Source organism: Rhinoderma darwinii, chromosome 2, assembly GCF_050947455.1.
Source record: "Rhinoderma darwinii isolate aRhiDar2 chromosome 2, aRhiDar2.hap1, whole genome shotgun sequence".
Taxonomy (NCBI): domain Eukaryota; kingdom Metazoa; phylum Chordata; class Amphibia; order Anura; family Rhinodermatidae; genus Rhinoderma; species Rhinoderma darwinii.
This window is the reverse complement of record NC_134688.1, coordinates 65726554-65749700: the sequence shown is the minus strand read 5'-3', so window position 1 is coordinate 65749700 and position 23147 is coordinate 65726554. Positions and strand designations below refer to the sequence as shown.

Below are 23147 nucleotides of genomic sequence, written 5' to 3'. Positions count from 1 at the left end.
AGGAAAGGCCAATGAATACTTTTATTTTGTTTAGAAGCCTGGTCAGGAGCCCAAGCTTTCAGCCAAATATAATGCTGGATCACAATCAAATTAACCGATGCATGGATATAGAGGCAGGCTGACTCAAGGAAAGCTTTAGACAAGAACTTAAAGCATGGATCACCTGAGAAGCAGATCAGCTTTATCCTGCTGCAGTGCTCCATCCAAGATACCGCGGGTGCAGCAGTTTCCCTTAAACCGAGCAAGCCTTAATCACACAGGCAGATTCAAAGGCTGGGCGCAGAGCAGAACCTGCGGCCACAATTGCAGACTTGGGTCTGGGAATCAGACTTCTTTTCTAGAGTCATTGAGTGACGTTGCATCAGACAGTGGGATGGTGGTGCTCTTTGATAGCCATGAGATAGACCATTTACAGATCATGTCCTTCTGAAGAGCAAAGAGAGTATTAAAGGAGTTTTCCAGCTTCTTACAACTGATGACCTATCCACCAGATAGGTCATCAGTACATCATCTGTGGGGGTCTGACACCCAGGCCCCGCGCAGATCAGCTGGTCCTGGTCCGGTGCCTCCGTGCACCGGACGTACAAGCCGGAAGCAGTTATCTCCGGGCACGGAATAGCGGCCGAATTGCAGTAGTGAATAGGAGCAGACCTGCAGCACGGCCGCTATGCTATGTACGGAGCCAACTGCTTCCGGGCTCCTTACATACTACCACAACATCTTGTGCCCGCAGGCCCCTGGAGCGGCTTATCGGTGGATAGGTCATCAGTTGTCAGAAAGCGGACAACCCCTTTAATGCGTTTTGAAGCAGACATGCGTCTGTCATGTTGCTTCTTTTCTTTGCATAACATTTTCTCAAACTCGCTACAGTTTGAAAAGCATAGCCTTTGACACTCTTCCTGATATGGGTTGATGGGGGTCATACTTGACATGAAAGTTGTCCCTGACCGCACGTATCAACACCTGCATGGCAGCAGTCAGATGCAAGTCCAGATCTAAGTCTGAATCCAAATTGAATAATACACTGCAGGAAAGCAACTTAACCTGGAAATCAGCTTCACCATTGTTGACCCCAACAGGGTACCCTAGGAGAGAATCTGAGGAGGAGTGGGACTTTTCTCTGGTACTTCTGCACCTACTTTGTGAACTATTACTAGAGGTAGACTGTGAAAAGGAAGTAGGGGCATGGAGTTCACCAGCTATCTGGGAAGGCAAGTGCGCCAAAGACTCAACCATGGTTTAGAAGAGTCTGGAGATGTCACCTAGGGTCTAAGCAAAATACCTTTCCCATTTAGGAGGTGCCATAACCTGGGGGTTTCTGGATTGCAGATATTGTGGGCAGAAGGAGTTAGGCTGGCTGCATGTAAACATCTTATTACATTCGCCACAGTTATAGTATGTAACCATGGGCCCCTGTGCCAGATGCCTGGTGGAATCTTCCCATGATTAAGTCATGTCACAAGGGAGAGGGGGGAAAAATAACAAAAAAACACAAAAACTAACAGGCAGCCAGTGTCAGAAGGAATGCGTAACCCCTACTGAGAAGCTGCACCTATTAAAAAAAATAAAGCGGACCCTTAGGAAAAATAAAATAAAAGACAGGTAGCGGTCTACCACTTGGCAGAAGACTGTAGCGTATGAAGAAACTATGAAAATAACAGCTGCTGGACCAACAGCAGAGGAAATGACCAACTAATATGCAGATCTGGAAAATGGTGCAGGCACACTGAGTCTTGCTTATGGGGAGACGTGGGAAGCAAAAGGTCCACCCCTTCATGAGCCCATGCTGTGGAGCCCACCTCCATATGAGCGACTCCCTCCAGTCAGCCAATAGAATGATGCTTGTCAGCTGATAGGGCTGCCAGGCTTAGACGACAGCTAGGGGGCTTGGCATGTGCAGTTACGAATATCGCGGCCTAGCGCTGATGCAAGACGGGTACTGAAGAAGTGTAATACTGACAAGACGAGGAGCATCTATAGCGCAACGTTGCGCTCGTTTCCTCAACGCAAAAATAGAGAAAGAATGGCCAGTGGTGCAGAAAATTCCCCGAGGAATGACCCCATAATAAAGGCAATAAAAAATGCACCCTTCCCAGATAGGGAACAATCCCTGACAGAGTCCCACTACAGGTATAGTAGCTATAGAGTTCCAGTGGGAGATTGGGGGGTTACTGGTACTTCACCTGCAGATGCAGACAACAAATTACGTGAACGGTGGCAAGGAGAAAGTCCATGCAGAAAACAGCCTGGCTTCCCGACACCCGCAAGGGGTTTACTAGGCTGGTGACCAGGCTGAAAACCCACCTGCGGCTAAGAAAAGGGGGAAAATAAATGTATAAATTGCAGCAGACCTGAGATTTCAGTCATGTCTACCTGTTTTTGATACCTAATGTCAGTCACCAAGTTGCAAGGATCTATATCAAGTGTTGCGGTGTCCCCCAATTATATCCATTTCACAGGTATTTTCTTGTCATGAATTATAAGAATACAAACATTTTGAAATATTTGCTATATGTACATTACACAGGAATCTGAATTTAACAGATCAAGTAGAAAACAGGCTCACTCTAAAATACTTAGCAGGTGATCTGTAGCATTCCAACTTACCACTTACGGCAGCATGCTGCTTCAGATACTCTCTTCGAACATTGATATTTTTCACCAGACACTGCCTGGCATGTGCCCGCCTTTCTTTCACAGGATCTTTTGCACAGAGGGCACAAATAGCCATATATTCAAGCGGAAGCCTTAATCTAGCCAAGCCTTTGTGAAGCTTTTGTGCAAACAGCTGCCTGACTTGGTAACACTCATCCTATAACAAATAGGACAAAACACAATGAGGAATAGAACTTTAATAAACTAGAATGCAAATACATGACCTTTATTATACTATGAGGGTATGTTCACACGCAGTGTTTTCAGGTGTTTTTCGGGGTGTAAACGCCTCAAAAAAGCCTTTAAAAACAGAAGCTGAACGCCTACAAACATCTGCCCATTGATTTCAAATGGGAAAACCGGCGGTTCGTTCAGACGGGGCAGTTTTTTACGCGGCCGTTTGAAAAACGGCGCGTAAAAACCGCCCCATAAATTTTGTACATTTTGTCAATAGAAAAACCGCTCCAAAAAAGTTTGATGCTTTAAAAACATCTGAAAATCATGATTTTCCCTTGAAAACAGCTCTGTATTTTACAGCCATTTTTACTTTAGCGTGTGAACATACCTTTAGAACGGAGAAGATGAATGAAACCAAAGCCCTGCCGCCTCTTATATAAACACTCACTTCTATAGATCGACCACTTCTATAGATCGACCAGGGGTAGGTTATTAAGATCACCTTAGATTAGTGATCGGTTTTCCCGATTTATGCATGATCATGATTTTATAGATGTGTGGACAAATTAATCCCAATACTCTGCATTATTCTTTTTATTCTACGACCCAGAGAGCTTATTCCAGAATTGACCACTTTTGTTTCCTCCTCGTTTATAGAGTTATAAGTTGGCGTCTCGCTCCACCTGTTTAGTCTGATCACGATCCTGTAGTTATGGCATCACATAAATAAAGGAAATTGGTACAAAGATGGAGTTCTACATTTGGCTCAATTCAGTATCAGATACTTTGGTACAATCGCCTGGCTGGCGAATAAGCCTACTATGTGTTTTTTTGCTTTTTTATTCAACTTAAAGTCTAACCTCTAAATGTTTTTTTTAAATTAGCATGTTTTGTGATTTTAAGCACTTCATTTACTTTTATTAAAAACAGTTTTTACGATACAGCTTCTATGTATCCTGTATACGCAGAAGCTGTATCTTTCTCTCCCAGCCGATTCAGTCAATTCAGCGGAACGGACAAGTTCATCTGAGAACGGGTTCTGCATGTCTCTTGACACATAGGGTCAACCTAATATCAATCACATCTAAGGCATTGAACAGTGGATGATTCGGCCATTAAGATGTTGAAATTGAACTTTGATATCGAATGGAAGGACCATTTGCTTTATTATTTAGGACTCAAGTTTCAACAGGATATCATAATATAAATTTGGGCTGAAGGCAGGAGTAGCATTGGTTGCCAAATATTATTTGCCTCTGCTCGCTCTGGATCTGCCGGGCCTTACTATATATCATGATGCTGCGCATACAGCTCAGCAGTTATGCCTCCATGGTCAGAACCAAGTTACTAATTTGACATGATTAAATCTGTAGGCTGCTGTGCGAGGCCTCTAGATCTCGTCATGTGGCCGAAACCAAAAGATAGACATCGATCTTCTGCCCAATCCTTTATACCTCACTTGGAATTTTCCGATAAATTAAACTTTAAACCTAGCTTTCAGTCTCCTTATACAAATCGCTCATCCCGTCCTGTGTAACCCGCTATTCAAACAATAACATACATTGAATTTGAAGTAACCACTGCCAGGTCAGGCGAAGTTCACACTACCGTTAGTATACCATTAGAGAAATTGAGAATCTAAAAATTCTGCAGGCTGCACTTTCGCTTCCGTAAAAAAAAACAAACTGAAACCTAGCGAACGGGGAGAAACGGAAAGCAACTGAAACAAAATGATCATTGATAATCAATGGTAATCCTAACGGAACCATTGCTTTCCGTTTAATCTTTGGATCTGCTCTTCCTCTGACGGAAGAGAGGTAAACGTATACTAACGTTAGCGTGAAAGAAGTCTCACTAAAGTCCATAAAAAAAATAAAAAAAATAAATAAAATATAGCAACAACTTGTATTTTGTCTATATAAAAAAAGCAATTCTTTCAGAGTTGCTGGTACTTTTTATGGCAAGAATAGCGCAGTCTGCAATGCCATCAAAAATACCAGAACTCCAGCAGAAATTTGACAGACCCCATAATAAGTCAAGGCAATTCAATCAAAAATGGATCCATCATTGAGGCCTTGCTCCGTTATGAGCACAATCCAAGGTGCTTATGTGAATAGAGCCTTAAAAGCAGAAAAATAATATTTTTTCGCAGGTTCATTGAGAACCCCAGTCAAATAGGGATGTAGTTTGGGAAAATACTTACATTGACTACTAGGGCGCACAGCTGATACTGTTCTAGGGTAATGATTTCATGGTAACATGGCTCCTGTGCTAGCTTCACAATTGCAGAGCCGGCTGCTAGTCGCAGACGTGACATGTCTGGTTTACTGTATGGATTAAAACATTAATACAGTAGTTATGGCTAATAAAAAAAATTAAAACATATTTTTTTATGTTCTATTTAGAAGAAAAAAAAAGTTGTAAGAATTTTTTTCTCTCACTACAAACCACTAACTTGTTAACTTTTACCTCAGCTTTCCATGTTCTGTTAAATCTCCATCAGCATGTAAAATTGCGGTCAAAAGCCGTAACGTAGAAGTCCCAGATTTACTATGGTTATTTTTCATTCCCAATAACCAACGCACCATCATCTTTATTGCTTGAATCTACATGGGAAAAATAAATAGCGTCAAAAAAAATTATTTTTCCCCTGAACATAGCTTAGTTTTATATCTATCTACAAGAACACCCGATATACAGTGGGTTAGCAAGAAGAGGGGTAGATGAAAAGAAGTAAACGCTTCACTTCAGGATTAGACTACAAAAGGTTTGTTTGTAGTCTGTAACCAGAGACACATCTATGTAAGAGCTGCATACACAAAATATTCCATTTTCAATCCTAACTATTAGCTAGTTGCTATAGTTGCGTAATTTTTTTATTTTTAATGCATTCGAGCAATAAAACTGTTGCAAAAGTGCTTTAACAAGGCATAGACATCAGCTGACATAGGACATATACATTGAGTGATCACATGCTTACCTTAACCAATGTCTCTTGTGACACTTCTTCATCAGGAATCCAGAGTTTGGTGGTCTTTCTGCCTGGACACTAATGGGGAGAGAGATATTGAGTACATAACATTTCATTACAAAATACACAACAAGGCATTTAAGTTAGTAGCATAGCAGGCAGATAATTTTATTTTAGAGGCCTAACATACATACGTGGTAAGGCCATACATTTCATATCAGAGTACATACGGCCATAAAAATGTATAAGTTTCTCACATACGTAGTCAGCTACAGTAGTACAATGAACGCAGGAAATTATCTCCCTGAGTTTTCTTTCCCGTCTGTTTGGATAAACTTAAAAATCAGCCACAACTATGGTTCAAGGCCTCGGGAGTTTGATCTAAAGTTCCTCCACATGTATCTAAAAGCAAAATCCCTACAACATTCCAACATATTGTTAAATGTGTCACCTTTATTCACCAATGCAATATTTTTTTGTCCAAGTCAAAAGCTTCACAAAGGTTCTGCACTTAGAGCTGAAACATTGCATTGGAGGGGAAAAAAACCCAAAAATGTTCATCCATGTAACAGTGACTTTGTAGACATATGGCTTTAAAATAAATGGTCATGTAAGTCATGTTGTATAGTGAAGCTGGACTAGGAAGCAATTTACCAACTTACTTTCTATTCAATACGGATGCAATGATTATGATCACTGTACCAGTTTCAAAACACAAGTAAAAAAGTAGGTTCATAAAGTTTTACACAGAGGAAACGCTGCAGTGCTCCTTCCGTTGACGGAAATAGAAAAGCACGCACTGATGATATACAAGTACATGTATGGGTCCTTTTACACTGGCCAATTTTGTCCGTAACAACGAAGGGCAGATCAATGAGACACCTCGTTGATAGACGCTCATTTGGGAGTTCTGATCCGTAACGTATGGGGGCGAGGGATCGTTACTAGGATTGCTCGTCCCAATACGTTTCCATTGTGTCGGCAGCACATCATCTCCCTGTGTAAGCAGAGAGGGCTGCCGAAGAGATAATGTTTTCTGTTGCATAAACGATACAATCAGCCGAGTGTTTGCTAGTTCATCGGCTGATCATTGCCCTTTTTACGGAGAGAAATTATTAGGAACAAGCGTTCATATGAAAGCTTGTTAGTTCGATCATTGGCCTGTGTAAAAGAGCCTTTAATCTTTTAGAAAATTAAGAATGCAAAACAAATAAAAAGGTTTAACCTTTAAGCGACGCTAGATAAGCTGCAGACAAAAAAAAAGGTGTATTGACCTAAATCTGCCACATGCTAGCGCAACACAGAGCAGTGGTCTCCAAACTGTTGCTGTCAGGGTATGATGGAAGTTACATTTTTGCAATAGCTAGAGAGCCACAGGTTGGTGACCACGGATATAGAGCTAAACATTTGTTCCAGTGTATGAATAAGTAAATATAACTTACTCGGTCAGTCATTAACAAGTCTTTTACCACGAAGTTCGCTACCATTGACTTTAGTGGGCCTGCAAACTGATCAGGTGCCAGCTGTGCTACGTGACCAATGGTTATGAGGGATACAATAAGCTGCTCCAGATTACTGGGATCAAGACTTTTGTGTAACGGCTAAAGAGGAAAAACAAGAAAATAGTAGTAAAATAACATTTTTCTATTAGAGACACACACACACACACACACACACACACGCACACGCACACGCACACACGCGCCAAGAGCCAAGAGCATTACATACAATCTCAGTATAAGATGGGATCAGTAAAGAAACATCTGAAGATACTCAACATTATAGGTGAAAACTGTTAAATAACATTTAAAAGCGAAGTTATGCCTTATGCGTAATTGATGGCATGAAACAATAACATTTGCATTATTCTCTGCAGGGCTTCCTAGTGAACTGCGGGACTGAATACTCCATAGTGTCAAAAATAAATCGACAGTGGCTTGTGTGGTCCTTGATCACGGGGCATTTAAACAAGTACATACAAAAACCTTGCCTATGTTACACTCCAAGTCATTTCTCAGTACCCCTCTGCTTGCTTAAATATGTAAAAATAAGGTAAGGCATGCGAATATTGGATGTCTATGAGATAGCCCAAATCATTGGGAATTAGCAAGGAAAATGTTCCTCTTAACCCGTTAGTGACCGCCAATACGCCTTTTAACGGCGGCCACTAACGGGCTTTATTCTGATGCATGTGCCTTTTTACGGCACTGCATCAGGATAAAGTAAACAGAGCAGGGAGTGTCAAATCTCCCCGCTCTCAGCTGCTAGAGGCAGCTGAGGGCTGGGGGCGTCCCTGCTCTGCCGGGTGAGATCGATATTAGTATCGATCTCACCTTTTTAACCCTTCAGATGCGGTGCGCAATAGCGTGCACCGCATCTGAGTGGTTTTGGAGAGAGGAAGGGAGCTCCCCCTCCGACACCCGGCGATACGATCGCCGAGTGTCTGTGTCTCCCATGGCAGCCGGGGGCCTAATAAAGGCCCCCAGGTCTGCCTGGAGTGAATGCCTGCTAGATCATGCCGGAGGCATGACCTAGCAGATGCCTGGCCGTTTTAAACGGACAGGCAGTAATACACTGCAATACAAAAGTATTGCAGTGTATTACAATAGCGATCGCAGAATCGCATATTATAGTCCCCTAATGGGACTAGTAAAAAAGTAAAAAAAAAGTTTAATAAAGTTAATGAAAAAAAAGTCTTCCCGCAAAAAAAAAAGCCCTCATACAAGCGCATCGGCGAAAAAATGAAAACGTTACAGCTCTTCAAATATGGAGACACAAAAACAAATAATTTTGAAAAAAAAGCGTTTTTACTGTGTAAAAGTAGTAAAACATACAAAAACTATACAAATTTGGTATCGTTGCAATCGTAACAACCCGCTGAATAAAGTTATTGTGTTATTTATACCACACGGTAAACGGCGTAGATTTAAGACGCGAAAAATTGTGGCGAAATTTCAGGTTTTTTTCTATCCCCCCCCCAAAAAAAGTTAATAACAGTTAATCAATAAATAATATGTCCCCCAAAATGGTGCTATTAAAAAGTACAACTTGTCCCGCAAAAAACAAGACCTTATACAGCTATGTCGACGCAAAAATAAAGGAGTTATAGCTCTTGGAATGAGACGATGGAAAAACGTAAAAAATGGCTTGGTCATTAAGGGGTTAAAGGGCTTGTCCCATCAGGAAACGCTGTGTTCGTATGCCATGACCCCCACATGAGTAAGAGCAGTCAACAAACCACTGTCACTGCTCTGCAGTGGTTTGTTGACTGCTCTTACTCATGTGGGGGTCATGGCATACGAACACAGCGTTTCCTGATGGGACAAGCCCTTTAACCCCTTAATGACCAAGCCATTTTTTACGTTTTTCCATCGTCTCATTCCAAGAGCTATAACTCCTTTATTTTTGCGTCGACATAGCTGTATAAGGTCTTGTTTTTTGCGGGACAAGTTGTACTTTTTAATTGCTCTTGGAATAAAGGGGCTATCTGTGATGACAAAACCTCTTGAAAAACTATTGTTGGTTACCGCCTCTAATGACACTCAACCGAGAACCAAAATCCTTAAGGTCCCATGCACACGACCGTAGTTTCATCCGTAACAACGGATGAAATTGCAGACCCAGTTTGTTTCTATTGGCCATATATTCACGGAAGTATGTCCGGGCTGTAGAAATCATCCGCAAAATATAGAACATGTCCTATTCTTGTCTGCAATTACGGCATGTACTCGACCCATAGAAGTCTAAGGTCGCTGCCGCAATTGCGGATTTGTATCCGGACGCGTATTTGCGGACAGTAAAAACCCTTAGTCGTGTGCATGAGGCCCCAGAGTAGATTTCATTGAATGTTGGGAGTTCACTATTAAAAAATACGTTCTTGAAAGGGTTTAAGGAATTATTGACGCAATTTCGTCAACTTTCTTCCTCTTACTTGGAGTACTATGGAGCATATTATGCGAATGATTCTGAAGCGTACACGACAGCCGATACACCTGTCTTCATAAATTTCCTATACCGAGCAATTAAAATATTATAAGCCGCTACCTCACAACAAGCAGAAGTTTTACATTCCCAGATATTTAAAAACCCATACAGTAATTCTGATGCAGAGTACTGATGACTGGACATTAATCTGTTCATATTACATGTCCTAGTGCAGGGAAATTATACCGCTAATGTAATTCCCTTAGATGCTTGTAAAGGGCAGCTACAAAAAGCAATAATCAAAACAAAAACGGAATTAAACTAGTAAAAAGGAAAGTCATTACACAACAAACAAGATATCTTAATCCAAAGGGTTCATGCAGCGACCTACCCAGCTTCCATCAATCGAAAATATAAACCATTAACCCCTTCCCGACCACCCCACGTGGTCCTTGTGCTTGCAGTCCATTAATCTACGTGTGCTCCTAACAGAGCACACAGGCGCTCCCCGCAGCCCGGCATCTCCCAGTACAGGCTGCTACTAGGAGCCTGTACTGGAGGAAAACATCGGGTCGGATCACAGCGGTGATCCAAACTGATTAACCCCTTAAATGCGGCAGTCAATAGCGACCTCTGAATTTACGTTGTTATAGCAACATCGGCAGCCGCTACGCGATTGCAGGGGCCGCTTGCTATGGCAACCGGAAGCCCAACAAAGGCTTCCGGTCTGCCATCTATGGAAGGCGTATAGGTCCTGCCAGAGGCAGGACCTAATGTGCCTCCTGTCAGTGTGAAACAGACAGGTATAATACCCTGCAATACATAAGTATTGCAGGGCATTATAACAACGATCCAACAATTGGATCTTCAAGTCCCCAGTGCTACTAAAAAAAAAAGAAAAAAAAAAAGTTACGAAAAAAAGTACAAAAGTACAATGTCAAAATTTAAAAAAAATAAATAAAAAAAAAAAAAAGGAAAAAAAAACCCTCTTTCCCTTATAAAGATTTTTAGTAGAAAATAAACTATGCATAATTGGTATCGCCGCATCCATAACAGCTTGAACTATAAAAATATAATGTCATTTATCCTCGCACGGTGACCGCCATAGAAAAAAAACAAAAACCGATAACTGAATCGCTATTTTTAGTCACTTCAGCTCCCAAATAATTGCATAAATAGGGATCAAATAGTCGCATATACCCAAAAATTCTACCAATAAAAACTAGTTTGTTCCGCAAAAAACAAGCCCTCACACAGCTTTCCTGATAGAAAAATAAAAAAGTTGTGGCTCTTAGAATATGGCGACACAAAAACAAAATATTTTTTTTAAAACAGTGATTTTATCGTGCAAAGACCGTAAAACATAAAAAAACCTGTATACATATGGTATCACCGTAATCGCATCGACCCACAGAATAAATTATGTGATTTATAGCGCACAGTAAACGCCGTAAAAAAAAAAATAAAAAAAGTTGACGGCCTAATTACACTAAATTCAGCAAAAAACCTATGGGATGAAAATGCTCACTATACCCCTAGAGAAATTCTTTTTAGGGCTGTAGTTTCCCAAATGGGGTCACTTCTCGGGGGTGTCCACTGTTTTGGTCCCTCAGGGGTTTGGCAAATGCGACATGACACCCGAAAACCAATTGAGTAAATTTGAGCTCCAAAGGCCAAATAGCACTCCTTCGCTTCTGAGCCCTGCCGTGTGTCCAAACAGCCGTTTATTACCACATATGGGATATTGCCGTAACCCGGAGAAATTGCTTTACAAATCTTGGGGCTTTACAAATCTTCTTTTCCTTGTAAAAATTAATAATTTCTAAGTTTTATTGGAAAAAATGTAGATTTATTTTTAACGGACTAATTCCACTAAATTCAGCAAAAAGCTGTGGGGTTAAATTGCTCACTATACCCCTTGATGAATTCCTTGAGGGGTATAGTTTGCCAAATGGTATCTTTTTTGGCACTACAAGACCTCTTCAACCCTGACATGGTGCCTAAAATATATTCTAAAGGCGGCACCAAAATCCACTAGGTTCTCCTTTGCTTCGGAGGCCGGTGTTTCAGTCCATTAGGACACTAGGGCCACATGTGGGATATTTCTAAAAGCTGCAGTATCTAAGCAATAAATATTGGAGTTGCATTTCTCTGGTAAAACCTTTTGTGTTACAGAATTTTTTTTATTAAAATAGATTTTCCGACAAAAAAAAAGAAATTTGTACATTTTCCCCTCTACTTTGCTTTAATTCCTGTGAAACAACTGAAGGGTTAAAAAACGTTCTAAATGATATATTGAATACTTTGAGGGGTGAAGTTTTTAAAATTGTGTGACTTATGGGGGTTTCTAATATAGAAGGCCCTCAAGGCCACTTCAGAACTGAACTGGTACCTATAAAAATAGGTTTTGGAAATTTTCTCGAAAATGTGAGAAATTGCTGCTAAAGTTCTAATCCTTGTAACACCGTGGGCAATGCACGAGCACGGATTTAACTTAAGAGTCACAAAGAAAATGGGATGGGCATTGAAGCATAATCAAAGAATGAACAAGGCTGTGGACCAATAGGATGCCTCAAACCCGGGACTACTTATGTAGACCCGGGTTTAAAGAGGCTCTGTCACCAGATTATCAAATCCCTATCTCCTATTGCATGTGATCGGCGCTGCAATGTAGATAAGAGTAACGTGGTTTTTTTTGAAAAACGATATTTTTTGGCCAAGTTATGAGCAATTTTATATTTATGCAAATGAGCCTTTCTAATGGACAACTGGGAGTGTGTTTTCTCTTATTTCCAACTGGGCGTGTATTGTGTATGTAACATCTGGGCGTGTTTACTTGTTTTACTAGCTGGGCATTGTGAATAGAAGTGTATGATGCTGACATATGATGCTGACATACACTTCTATTCACAACGCCCAGCTAGTAAAACAAGTAAACACGCCCAGTTGGAAATAAGAGAAAACACACTCCCAGTTGTCCATTAGAAAGGCTCATTTGCATAAATATAAAATTGCTCATAACTTGGCCAAAAAAATATTGTTTTTCAAAAAAAACAAAAAAAAAACGTTACTGTTATCTACATTGCAGCGCCGATCACATGCAATAGGAGATAGGGATTTGAGAATCTGGTGACAGAGCCTCTTTAAACCCGGGTATACACAAGTAGTCCCGGGTTTGAGGCATCCTATAGGTCCACAGCCTCGTTCATTCTTTGCTTATGCTTCAATGACAGACCTGTGTCGATACTCATGAGATATCGACACAGCTCTGTCTGCATAACGCTCGTACACAAGCGTGTGTCGAAGTAAAAAAAACAATTGAATGAAAAGGATAACTTCCGGCTGGCCAGAGGTAGGGTGAATAGGAACAAATGTGTTCTGATTTTTGACACAACGAATATTAGGAAATTTAATTTAGACAGAGTATTCGTACAAAAATGTTGTATCCATGGAAAACCTTTTTAATGATTGACATCCAACTCTATGCAAACGCGCATGAGGAAAGTAGTCAATTGAGTAAGACCGCTCATTGGACACCTAATAGAAAGAGCAGGAATTGAAATGAATAAAATACAAGTTATAATGAATAGTTTCCCCAACACTATATATAAAACTGCTTAGCTTCTTTTACCCTAGCACGCTGCCTGCAGATTGGATGGTATTTTTTATAAAGACATGTCAGTTTTAGTAAATACTTGCATTCCCTATGAAACAACAATTGTGGAGCATGTTTTCTTAGATCTCTGCATTATGCCATTCCTCAGTTATAGCTCCAGGAAATATGAATAAATTGACAAGCGAGCATCACCATTCCCCTTGACAGTCGTGTATCTCTACACAGCCTGATTATTTGGACAGTGTGAAACTAGTTGCCAAGAGGAATGGTAACAGCCAGTTGTCATTTAATCAAACATTTCCTAGGGAGAATAATGGCAGAGTATTAACCCCTTCAGGACACAGCCCGTTTTGGCCTTCAGGACGCAGCCAATTTTTTCAAATCTGACATGTTTCACTTTATTGGTAATAACTTCGGAATGCTTTTACCTATCCAAACGATTCTGAGATTGTTTTCTCGTGACACATTGGACTTTATGTTACTGGCAAAATTTGCTCGATACATTAAGTAATTAATTGTGAAAAACACCAAAATGTTGCGAAAAATTGCAAAAATTAGCATTTTTCTAAATTTATATGTATCTGCTTGTAAGACAGATGGTAATACCACACAAAATTGTTGCTAATTAACATCACCCATATGTCTACTTTAGATTGGAATTGTTTTTTGAACATCCTTTTATTTTTCTATGACATCACAAGGCTTAGAACTTTAGCAGCAATTTCTCACATTTTCAAGAAAACTTCAAAAGGCTATTTTTACAGGGACCAGTTCAGTTGTGAAGTGGATTTTAGGGCCTTGTATATTAGAAACCCTCGATAAGTCACCCCATTTTAAAAACTTCACCCCTCAAAGTATTCAAAACAGCATTTAGAAAGTTTCTTAACCCTTTAGATGTTTCACAGGAATTAAGGCAAAGTAGATGTGAAATTTTCAAATTTCTTTTTTTTTTTTTGCAGAAATTAATTTTTCATCTATTTTTTTTGTAACACAGAAGATTTTACCAGAGAAATGCAACTCAATATCTATTGCCCAGATTCTGCAGTTTTTAGAAATACCCCACATGTGGCCCTAGTGCACTTATTGACTGCAGCACAGGCCTCAGAAACAAAGGAACACCTAGAGGATTTTGGGGCCTCCTTTTTTATTAGAAAATATTTTAGGCACCATGTCGGGTCTGAAAGGCTCTTGCGGCGCCAAAACAGTGGAAATCCCCCAAAAGTGACCCCATTTCGGAAACTATACCCCTTGAGGAAATTATCTAGGGGTATAGTGAGCATTTTGACCCCACAGGTTTTTTGGAGAAATTATTGGAAGTAGGCCGTGAAAATGAAAATCTACATTCTTTCAAAGAAAATGTAGGTTTAGCTAATTTTTTCTAATTTCCACAAGGACTAAAAGGAGAAAATGCACCACTACATTTGTAAAGCAATTTCTCCCGAGTAAAACAATACCCCACATGTGGTCATAAACGGCTGTTTGGACACACGGCAAGGCTTAGAAGGGAAAGAGCGCCATTTGGCTTTTGCAGCTCAAATTTAGCAGGAATGGTTTGCGGAGACCACGTCGCATTTGCAAAGCCCCTAAGGGACCAAAACAGTGAAAACACCAAAAAAGTGACTCCATTTAGGAAACTACACCCCTTGAAGAATCCATCTAGGGGTGTAGTGAGCATTTTGGAACAGACAAGAGTGTGACCCCTAGTGGCTGGCGGGCACAATATACATTTATACAAAAAAGGGCTGCCTGCAAACAACCAAGCCCAATTTCCCAGCCACCACTGATGTGTAAAAAAATGAACTTTATTAAAGAGGCTCTGTCACCAGATTTTGCAACCCCTATCTGCTATTGCAGCAGATCGGCGCTGCAATGTAGATTACAGTAACGTTTTTATTTTTAAAAAACGAGCATTTTTGGCCAAGTTATGACCATTTTTGTAGTTATGCAAATGAGGCTTGCAAAAGTCCAAGTGGGTGTGTTTAAAAGTAAAAGTCCAAGTGGGTGTGTATTATGTGCGTACATCGGGGCGTGTATTATGTGCGTACATCGGGGCGTGTATTATGTGCGTACATCGGGGCGTTTTTAATACTTTTACTAGCTGGGCGCTCTGAAGAGAAGTATCATCCACTTCTCTTCAGAACGCCCAGCTTCTGGCAGTGCAGATCTGTGACGTCACTCACAGGTCCTGCATCGTGTCGGCACCAGAGGCTACAGTTGATTCTGCAGCAGCATCAGCAGGTAAGTAGCTACATCGACTTACCTGCTAACGCCGATGCTGCTGCAGAATCAACTGTAGCCTCTGGTGCCGGTGTCCTCGCTCGTCTGACACGATGCAGGACCTGTGAGTGACGACACAGCGTGATCTCTCGAGAACACGCTGTGTCTGTGCACTGCCAGAAGCTGGGCGTTCTGAAGAGAAGTGGATGATACTTCTCATCAGAACGCCCAGCTAGTAAAAGTATTAAAAACGCCCCGATGTACGCACATAATACACGCCCACTTGGACTTTTAAACACACCCACTTGGACTTTTGCAAGCCTCATTTGCATAACTACAAAAATGGTCATAACTTGGCCAAAAATGCTCGTTTTTTAAAAATAAAAACGTTACTGTAATCTACATTGCAGCGCCGATCTGCTGCAATAGCAGATAGGGGTTGCAAAATCTGGTGACAGAGCCTCTTTAAGCTACGTGTAGCTAGACAGACCACATGAATAAATTTAAAATTCTCACTAGCCGAGAGACGGACACAGGCATGTGTAACCTGATTTAACAGGCAAATGTAGTTTCTGACGTAGGAGTATTAGTATCTTCCCTAGTCAATTAGATTTGTTAAGGTAACTAGTAGGCAACAATAGGTCCGATCAGCGGCAGTGTATTAAAATATTAGCAGCCCCCCCCGACATGTTTCGCTACTACGTAGCGTCCTCAGGGGTACACGGGGCTAAAGCGAAACATGTCGGGGGGGCTGCTAATATTTTAATACACTGCCGCTGATCGGACCTATTGTTGCCTACTAGTTACCTTAACAAATCTAATTGACTAGGGAAGATACTAATACTCCTACGTCAGAAACTACATTTGCCTGTTAAATCAGGTTACACATGCCTGTGTCCGTCTCTCGGCTAGTGAGAATTTTAAATTTATTCATGTGGTCTGTCTAGCTACACGTAGCTTAATAAAGTTCATTTTTTTACACATCAGTGGTGGCTGGGAAATTGGGCTTGGTTGTTTGCAGGCAGCCCTTTTTTGTATAAATGTAGTGAGCATTTTTAACCCATAGGGGTTTCATAGATTTTATTAGAATTGGGCAGTGAAGATAAAAAAAAATCCTTTTTTTCCAATAAGACGTAGCTTTAGCTCAAAATTTTTCATTTTCTCAACAAATAAAGGAATAAAAAAAAAAAAAACATTTGTAAAGCAACTTCTCTGGAGTACGGCAATACTCCATTTGTGGTCATAAACTGCTGTTTGGGCACACGGCACGGATCAGAAGAGAAGGAGTGCCATTTGGCTTTTTGAGCACAGATTTTGCTGGATTGGTTTCTTGACACCATGTCACTTTTGCAAAGCCCCTAAGGTACCAGTACAGTGGAAACTACCCAAAAGTGATTCCATTCACAAAACTACACCCCTTGAGGAATTCATCTAGGGGTGTAGTGAGCATTTTGACCCCACAGGTGTTTCATAGATTTTATTAGAATTGGGCAGTGAAAATTAAAAAAAATCCTTTTTCTTCAATAATACGTAGTTTTAGCTGAAAATGTTTCATTTTCTCAACAAATAAATGAAAAAAAGCACCACAACACTTGTAAAGCAACTTCTCCTGTGTACGGCAATACCACATATGTGGTCATAAACGGCTGTTTGGGCACAGATTAGGGCTCAGAAGGGAAGGAGCGCCATTTGGAGTACAGATTTTGCTGGATTGGTTTCTGGGCGCTATGTCGCATGTGCAAAGTCCCTGTGGGACCAAAACAGTGGATCCCCCCCAGAAGTGACCCCATTTTGGAAACTACACCCCTAAAGGTATTCACTTAGGGGTGTAGTGAGCATATTAACACCACAGGTGATTGGCAGAAATTGGTGTGCACTCGATGTTGCAGAGTGAAAATGGGATTTTTTTCTATAGATATGCCAATATGTGGCGCCCAGCTTGTGCCACTGGGGAGACACACCCCAAAAATAGTTAAAAGGGTTCTCCCGGGTATGGCGATGCCATATATGTGGAAGTAAACTGCTGTTTGGGCACACTGTAGGGTTCAGAAGGGAGGTAGTGCCATTTGGCTTTTGGAGCGTGGATTTTGCTTGTAGTAGTTTTGTTTTGAGTCTTACTGGTGTTTCCGTTTATAATTTGGGGGTACATGTAGGCGGGCGGAGTATATAAGGGGCATAGTCAGGTGGTATAGTGGGGTAAAAAAAAACCTATAAAATAATCCATAGATGTGTGTTACGCTGTGACACAATCCTTTCTGCACAGGCCGGTGTCGCACTAATAAATGGTCTTTACTTATACCCCTTTTGGTCCGCACTCCGCACCTTTGAAGTTTGGGGAATTTTGCTGGGAAAGTGTTGTCCTGGTATAATACTGGCGCCCTCACTTCCAGCAGATATGTTTGTGCCCTCCCCTTCCTGGTTCCCTAATTTTAGGGGCCTTGATAATTCGCCACTTGAAAACAGAAGAAACGTTTCCCTCGGGCCGGCACAACTGCATATTTTTATTTCCTGGCTTATTGGTGCCTTGACTAATTTTATTTTTTCATAGACGTAGTGGTATGAGGGCTGGTTTGTTGTGGGACGAGCTGTAGTTTTTATTGGTACCATTTTGGGGTACATACGACTTTTTGATCACATGTTATGCTTTTTTTTTTTGGGAGGTAAGGTGACCAAAAAACAGCAATTCTGACATTATTTTTTTAGTTCTTTTTATACAGCGTTCTCCACGCGTTATAAATTACATGTTAACTTGATTCTGCGGGTCAGTACGATTCCGGCGATACCTAATTTATAGAACTTTTTTATGTTTTACAACTTTTTGCACAATAAAATAGCTTTTGTAAAGAGAATGGATTTTTTCTGTCGCCAAGTTGTGAGAGCCGTAACGGTTTTACATTTTTCGTCGACGGAGCTGTATGAGGGCTTGTTTTCAGCGAGACGAGTTATAGTTTTTATAGGTACCATTTTTAGGTACATGCGACTTTTTGATCACTTTTTATTTCAATTTTTGGAAGACAAAGTGACCAAAAAATAGCAATTATGTCAGTATTTTTTTATTTATTTTTTTACGGCGTTCACTGTGCGGAATAAATAACATAATATTTTTATAGTTCAGGTCGTTACGGTCGCAGCGATACCAAATATGTATGGCTTTATTATTTTTTTCAATAATAAATGACTTGATAAAGGAAAAAGGGCGATTGTGTTTTGTGTTATTATTTGAAACTTTTATTGTATTTTTACAACTTTTATTTTTACTTTTTTTACACTTTTATTTACTCCCACTAGGGGACTTGAAGGTCCAACTGTTTGCTTGATGTTCTAATACATTGCACTACACATGTAGTGCAATGTATTAGAACTGTCAGTTGTTCACTGACAGCAAGCCGATCAGGCTCCACCTCCGGGCGGGGCCTAATCGGCTAACGTAATGGCAGATAGGAAGCCTTTGTTAGGCTTCCGGTTGCCATAGCAATCGCCCCCCGCAACAATCGCCCCCCGCAATCGCGTAGCGGGGTGCCGATGTTGCTATAACAACTTAAATGCGGCAGTCACTATTGACTGCCGCAATTAAGGGGTTAATCGGTTCGGATCACCGCTGTGATCCGACCCGATGTTTTCCCCCAGGACTAAGGCTGCTAGTAGCAGCCTGTACTGGGAGATGCCGGGCTGCGGGGAGCGTCTGTGTGCTCTGTTAGGAGCACACGTGGATTAACGGGCTGCAGGCATAACGACCAGCTTTGCAACCCGTTAATCTACGTGGGGTGGTCGTGAAGGGGTTAAAAAAAGATGATCCAGAATTATTTGGTGGAAAATGCAAGTATTTACTAAAGCAGGAATTTCCGAAGACAGTCGGGCCCCCTCAGGCAATGTCTGTAATCCTTACCTCAAATATTTGGGCAAACTGCGTCTCTTTGCTGGAAAATATTGCATGGATACAGTGGATAGAGTACTTTGCTTGGCGAGTAGGCCCCTTTTTAGCTTTCTGTTGTAGAACTGGAAGCAAAGCTCTTGGGAAAAAAAAATAAAAATAAAGGAATACAAGAACACATTATATTAGAATAAGATGGCATAAGAAGTGGAACTATTAAAAAACAAGTAGTGTCAAATAGTGGATACAATTTATTATAAATATATACGCAGACAGTACTTGCTAGTACTAAATATGAAACAAAACTAACTTACGATCTAATATGTGGGAAGTCTTCTTCAATTTTGTTGCCAGTGTTTTTGAATATTTGCAGAGCGGCCTCGGCCACCTTCTCATCTTCCATTTTAAGACAAGCCAAGAGGGATTCAAAGGTTTCAGCTGAATGAAATGAGATGGGATGTGTGAAAGACAGCACCTGTGGAAAAATATCAATTTATACATGTAGAATATAATCCAGGCGCTAGATTTCACACAAGATGACTGCCGGAAGAATATAAGTTTATGCACACATGGACTTATCAGAGGTTTTCTGTAGCATTTTTCATTGTGGAAAACCCGCAATGGCCAGATATTACATGGTGGTGAATTACAAGTTAAAGATGGAAGTCTGATTTAGTGCATTCAAGCTGTAAGTAGGGAAATTGTATGCAGAGCTTTCAAACTCTAAGATCTTGGGTATATGTAGCGTGCGGATTTGGATGCGAATAAAATAGCAACCAGCAGGGGGGGGTGACGGAGAAGCCACAGTTTCTATTGCAGTAAAACAGTAAATCTGCTTTATTCACTCATTCCTAAAAATTGCGTCAATACACAAGCCTTTTGAGTTTGGATGGTTCTTCTTGAGATGTGTCGCTTGTCTTGTATGTGAATAGAATTGTAAACATTGTGTAGCTTAGGATGAAAATAAAAGCTAAAATCACTATTAATTTGCGACATGGTAGGTTAGTGCTCCGCTGTGACATTCTGTTGCCTGTGAGTTGCGGTAAAATCTTTGCATTGTTGCACAACTCTTCTCCTATAAGAAAATTTACATGGAACCCCATCCTCAACTGGTTGCCGACACAGGACGAGCATTCTCGTCCTGTGTGACAGCCGTCTGTGCGCGCGATCGAGAGCGGGGCAACGGCTGTAATACACAGCCACGGCCCCGCTCTGACAGCGGAGAGGAGAGAAACATCTTCTCTCCGCCGTTAACCCTTTGAATGCCGCGATGAAAGCTGATCGCGACGTTCAAGGAGAGGGGACTGCACTTTGATCGCGTCACAGAAGATAACGGTAACGCGATCAAAGCCCACAACTTGTATGGCCAGACTGCCCAGTGTCCATTGAAGGACCCCAGGGCTGTCTGAACATATTTCCTGTTGTTAGGACATACTGAGGTCTGCCCTAACAACTGCCCGTGTACAATCAGTACACAGGCTTATGTACTAGCATATAGATCTATGCCAGAACATTACAGTTACAAAATAAAAATGATAAATCCCTTTATGGGATTAAAAAAAAAAAAAAAAGTTAAATGAATTTAAAAAAAATTAATGATAAATCAATTTAAAAAAAGTAAAAAAAAATACACAGAAACACATTTTTTTATAATAAATAAACTTTTTAAAATAGAAGTCCCAAAACATGAAATAATAGACACATATTTGGTATCGCCACGACCGTAACAAATGTATAACATTATTTATTATGATCGGTGTATGGTGTGTAAAAAAAAAATAAAAAAAAAAATATTAAAATTGCTGCGGAACTGCTTTCTTCTGCATTGTCGCCAAAATAAAAACTTATAGAAATTAAACAATAATGTATTTGTACCAAAAAATGGTAGCTACATAAAGTACAACTCGTCCTGCAAAAAACAGTCTCATACAACTACGTCGTACAAAAAAATAAGAGTTATGAGCGTTGGGATGCAAAGAGGGAAATATAAAAAAATTGTTCTGTCCTCAAGGCCAAAATTGGCCGTGTTCTTAAGGGGTTAAAGGGGCTCTGTCACCACATTGTAAGTGCCCTATCTTGTACATGATGTGATCGGAGCTGTAATGTAGATTACAGAAGTGGTTTTTTTTCCCCCCGAAAAACTATCTATTTTCACCAAGTTATGACCTATTTTAGCTTTATGCTAATGACTTTCTTAAGAGACAACTGGGCGTGTTTTACTTTTGACCAAGTGGGCGTTGTGGAGAGAAGTGTATGATGCTGACCAATCAGCGTCATACACTTCTCACCATTCATATAATCAGCATATAGTGATCCTGCGTTGTTCACTATGTGCAGCCACATACACACACATTAACGTTACTGAAGTGTCTTGACAGTAAATGGACATCACCTCCAACCAGGACGGGATGTCTATTCACAATCCCGGCACTTCGGTAACGTTTGTGTGGGACTTACAGCACAGCAAGCGTAATCATGCGAGATCTCGCGGTAAATGACAACATCTCGATGTGCTGTGTGAGTAAGTCACACACAAACGTTACCGAAGTGCCGGGATTGTGAATAGACATCCCGTCCTGGCTGGACGTGATTTCTATTTACGGTCAAGACACTTCAATAACGTTAATGTGTGTGTATGTGATGCACATAGTGAACAACGCAGGATCACTATGTGCAGAGTAAATGAATGGAGAGAAGTGTATGACGCTGATTGGTCACTGATTGGTCAGCGTCATACACTTCTCTCCACAATGCCCACTTGGTCAAAAGTAAAAACACGCCCAGTTGTCTATTAAGAAAGCCATTAGCATAAAGTTAAAATCGCTCATAACTTGATGAAAATAGATCGTTTTTCTAAATAAAAAACACTGTTCCCTACATTACAGCACCGATCTCATTATGTAGGAGATAGGGCACTTATGTGGTGATAGAGCCTCTTTAAATATGAACAGTGGAAAGGTGGCTGGAAGAAAATAAATAAATAAAAGACCAGCAACTATAACAGAAACTGAGTGTGATTAAGACATTCCCATACTATAAAAGAAGACATTTCAAATAATTATTTACCTTAAGTAATTCTAGGCCTGCTCTGATTGCTTGATCTGTCGGCACACCTTCATCTTCATCATCCGCTGTGCCATCTATTGATTTGTTCACCAGCTTAATGAGGGAACTTTAAAAGAAAACATGCTAACAAATGAGTTTGTAAAAACGTGTTATCTTAAAGGCGCTCTTTAATTTGTAACAAAGCCATGAGGATGTTGAATTCGATTTCAAATGGATACGGATTAAGCCTGACTGAGCCCATTGACGTCAGGTCTCTAGTGTTTTGGATGGCAAGAACAACGCTGCAGACTGCACTATTCTTGCAGTCAAAAATACTGCAAAACCTGATAGAAAGCCCATAACCCAAGTGTGAAGAGAGCCACATACAGGTACTAAAACAACTGAACACGTTCTTTCCTATAAATAGGTCACACAAAAGCAATAGAAATTATTGTATTTCTGGAAATAAATTTAGTTAATACTTTTCATTTAATGTTATTACAAAAAATGTTTTAATGCGAACTATATTCATTTTATATATTAAAACTTAATACACCATACAGCTTTACTAGATCTCCCTGTTCATTTTCTGCTACAAGGTCTGTAGGTCTGTTAACACTGTTGGCTACAATCCACGATTGTCATAACATTCAATTATTAATGGGAAACCG

General features: G+C 40.5%; 1 protein-coding gene across 2 annotated transcripts in view; it reads right to left on the bottom strand.

The window, feature by feature from the left end:
- Positions 1-23147, bottom strand: part of PDS5B (PDS5 cohesin associated factor B) — a 120536-nt gene that overhangs the window by 29211 nt on the left and 68178 nt on the right. For both annotated transcript variants that reach the window (XM_075851707.1, XM_075851706.1), the window contains exons 18-25: positions 22498-22603; positions 19746-19906; positions 19447-19570; positions 7246-7404; positions 5813-5881; positions 5302-5438; positions 5036-5159; positions 2608-2812 (exon numbers count right to left, since the gene is read on the bottom strand). In XM_075851707.1, coding sequence (XP_075707822.1) covers positions 2608-2812; positions 5036-5159; positions 5302-5438; positions 5813-5881; positions 7246-7404; positions 19447-19570; positions 19746-19906; positions 22498-22603 — 1085 coding nt within the window. The remainder of the gene's footprint in view (positions 1-2607; positions 2813-5035; positions 5160-5301; positions 5439-5812; positions 5882-7245; positions 7405-19446; positions 19571-19745; positions 19907-22497; positions 22604-23147) is intronic.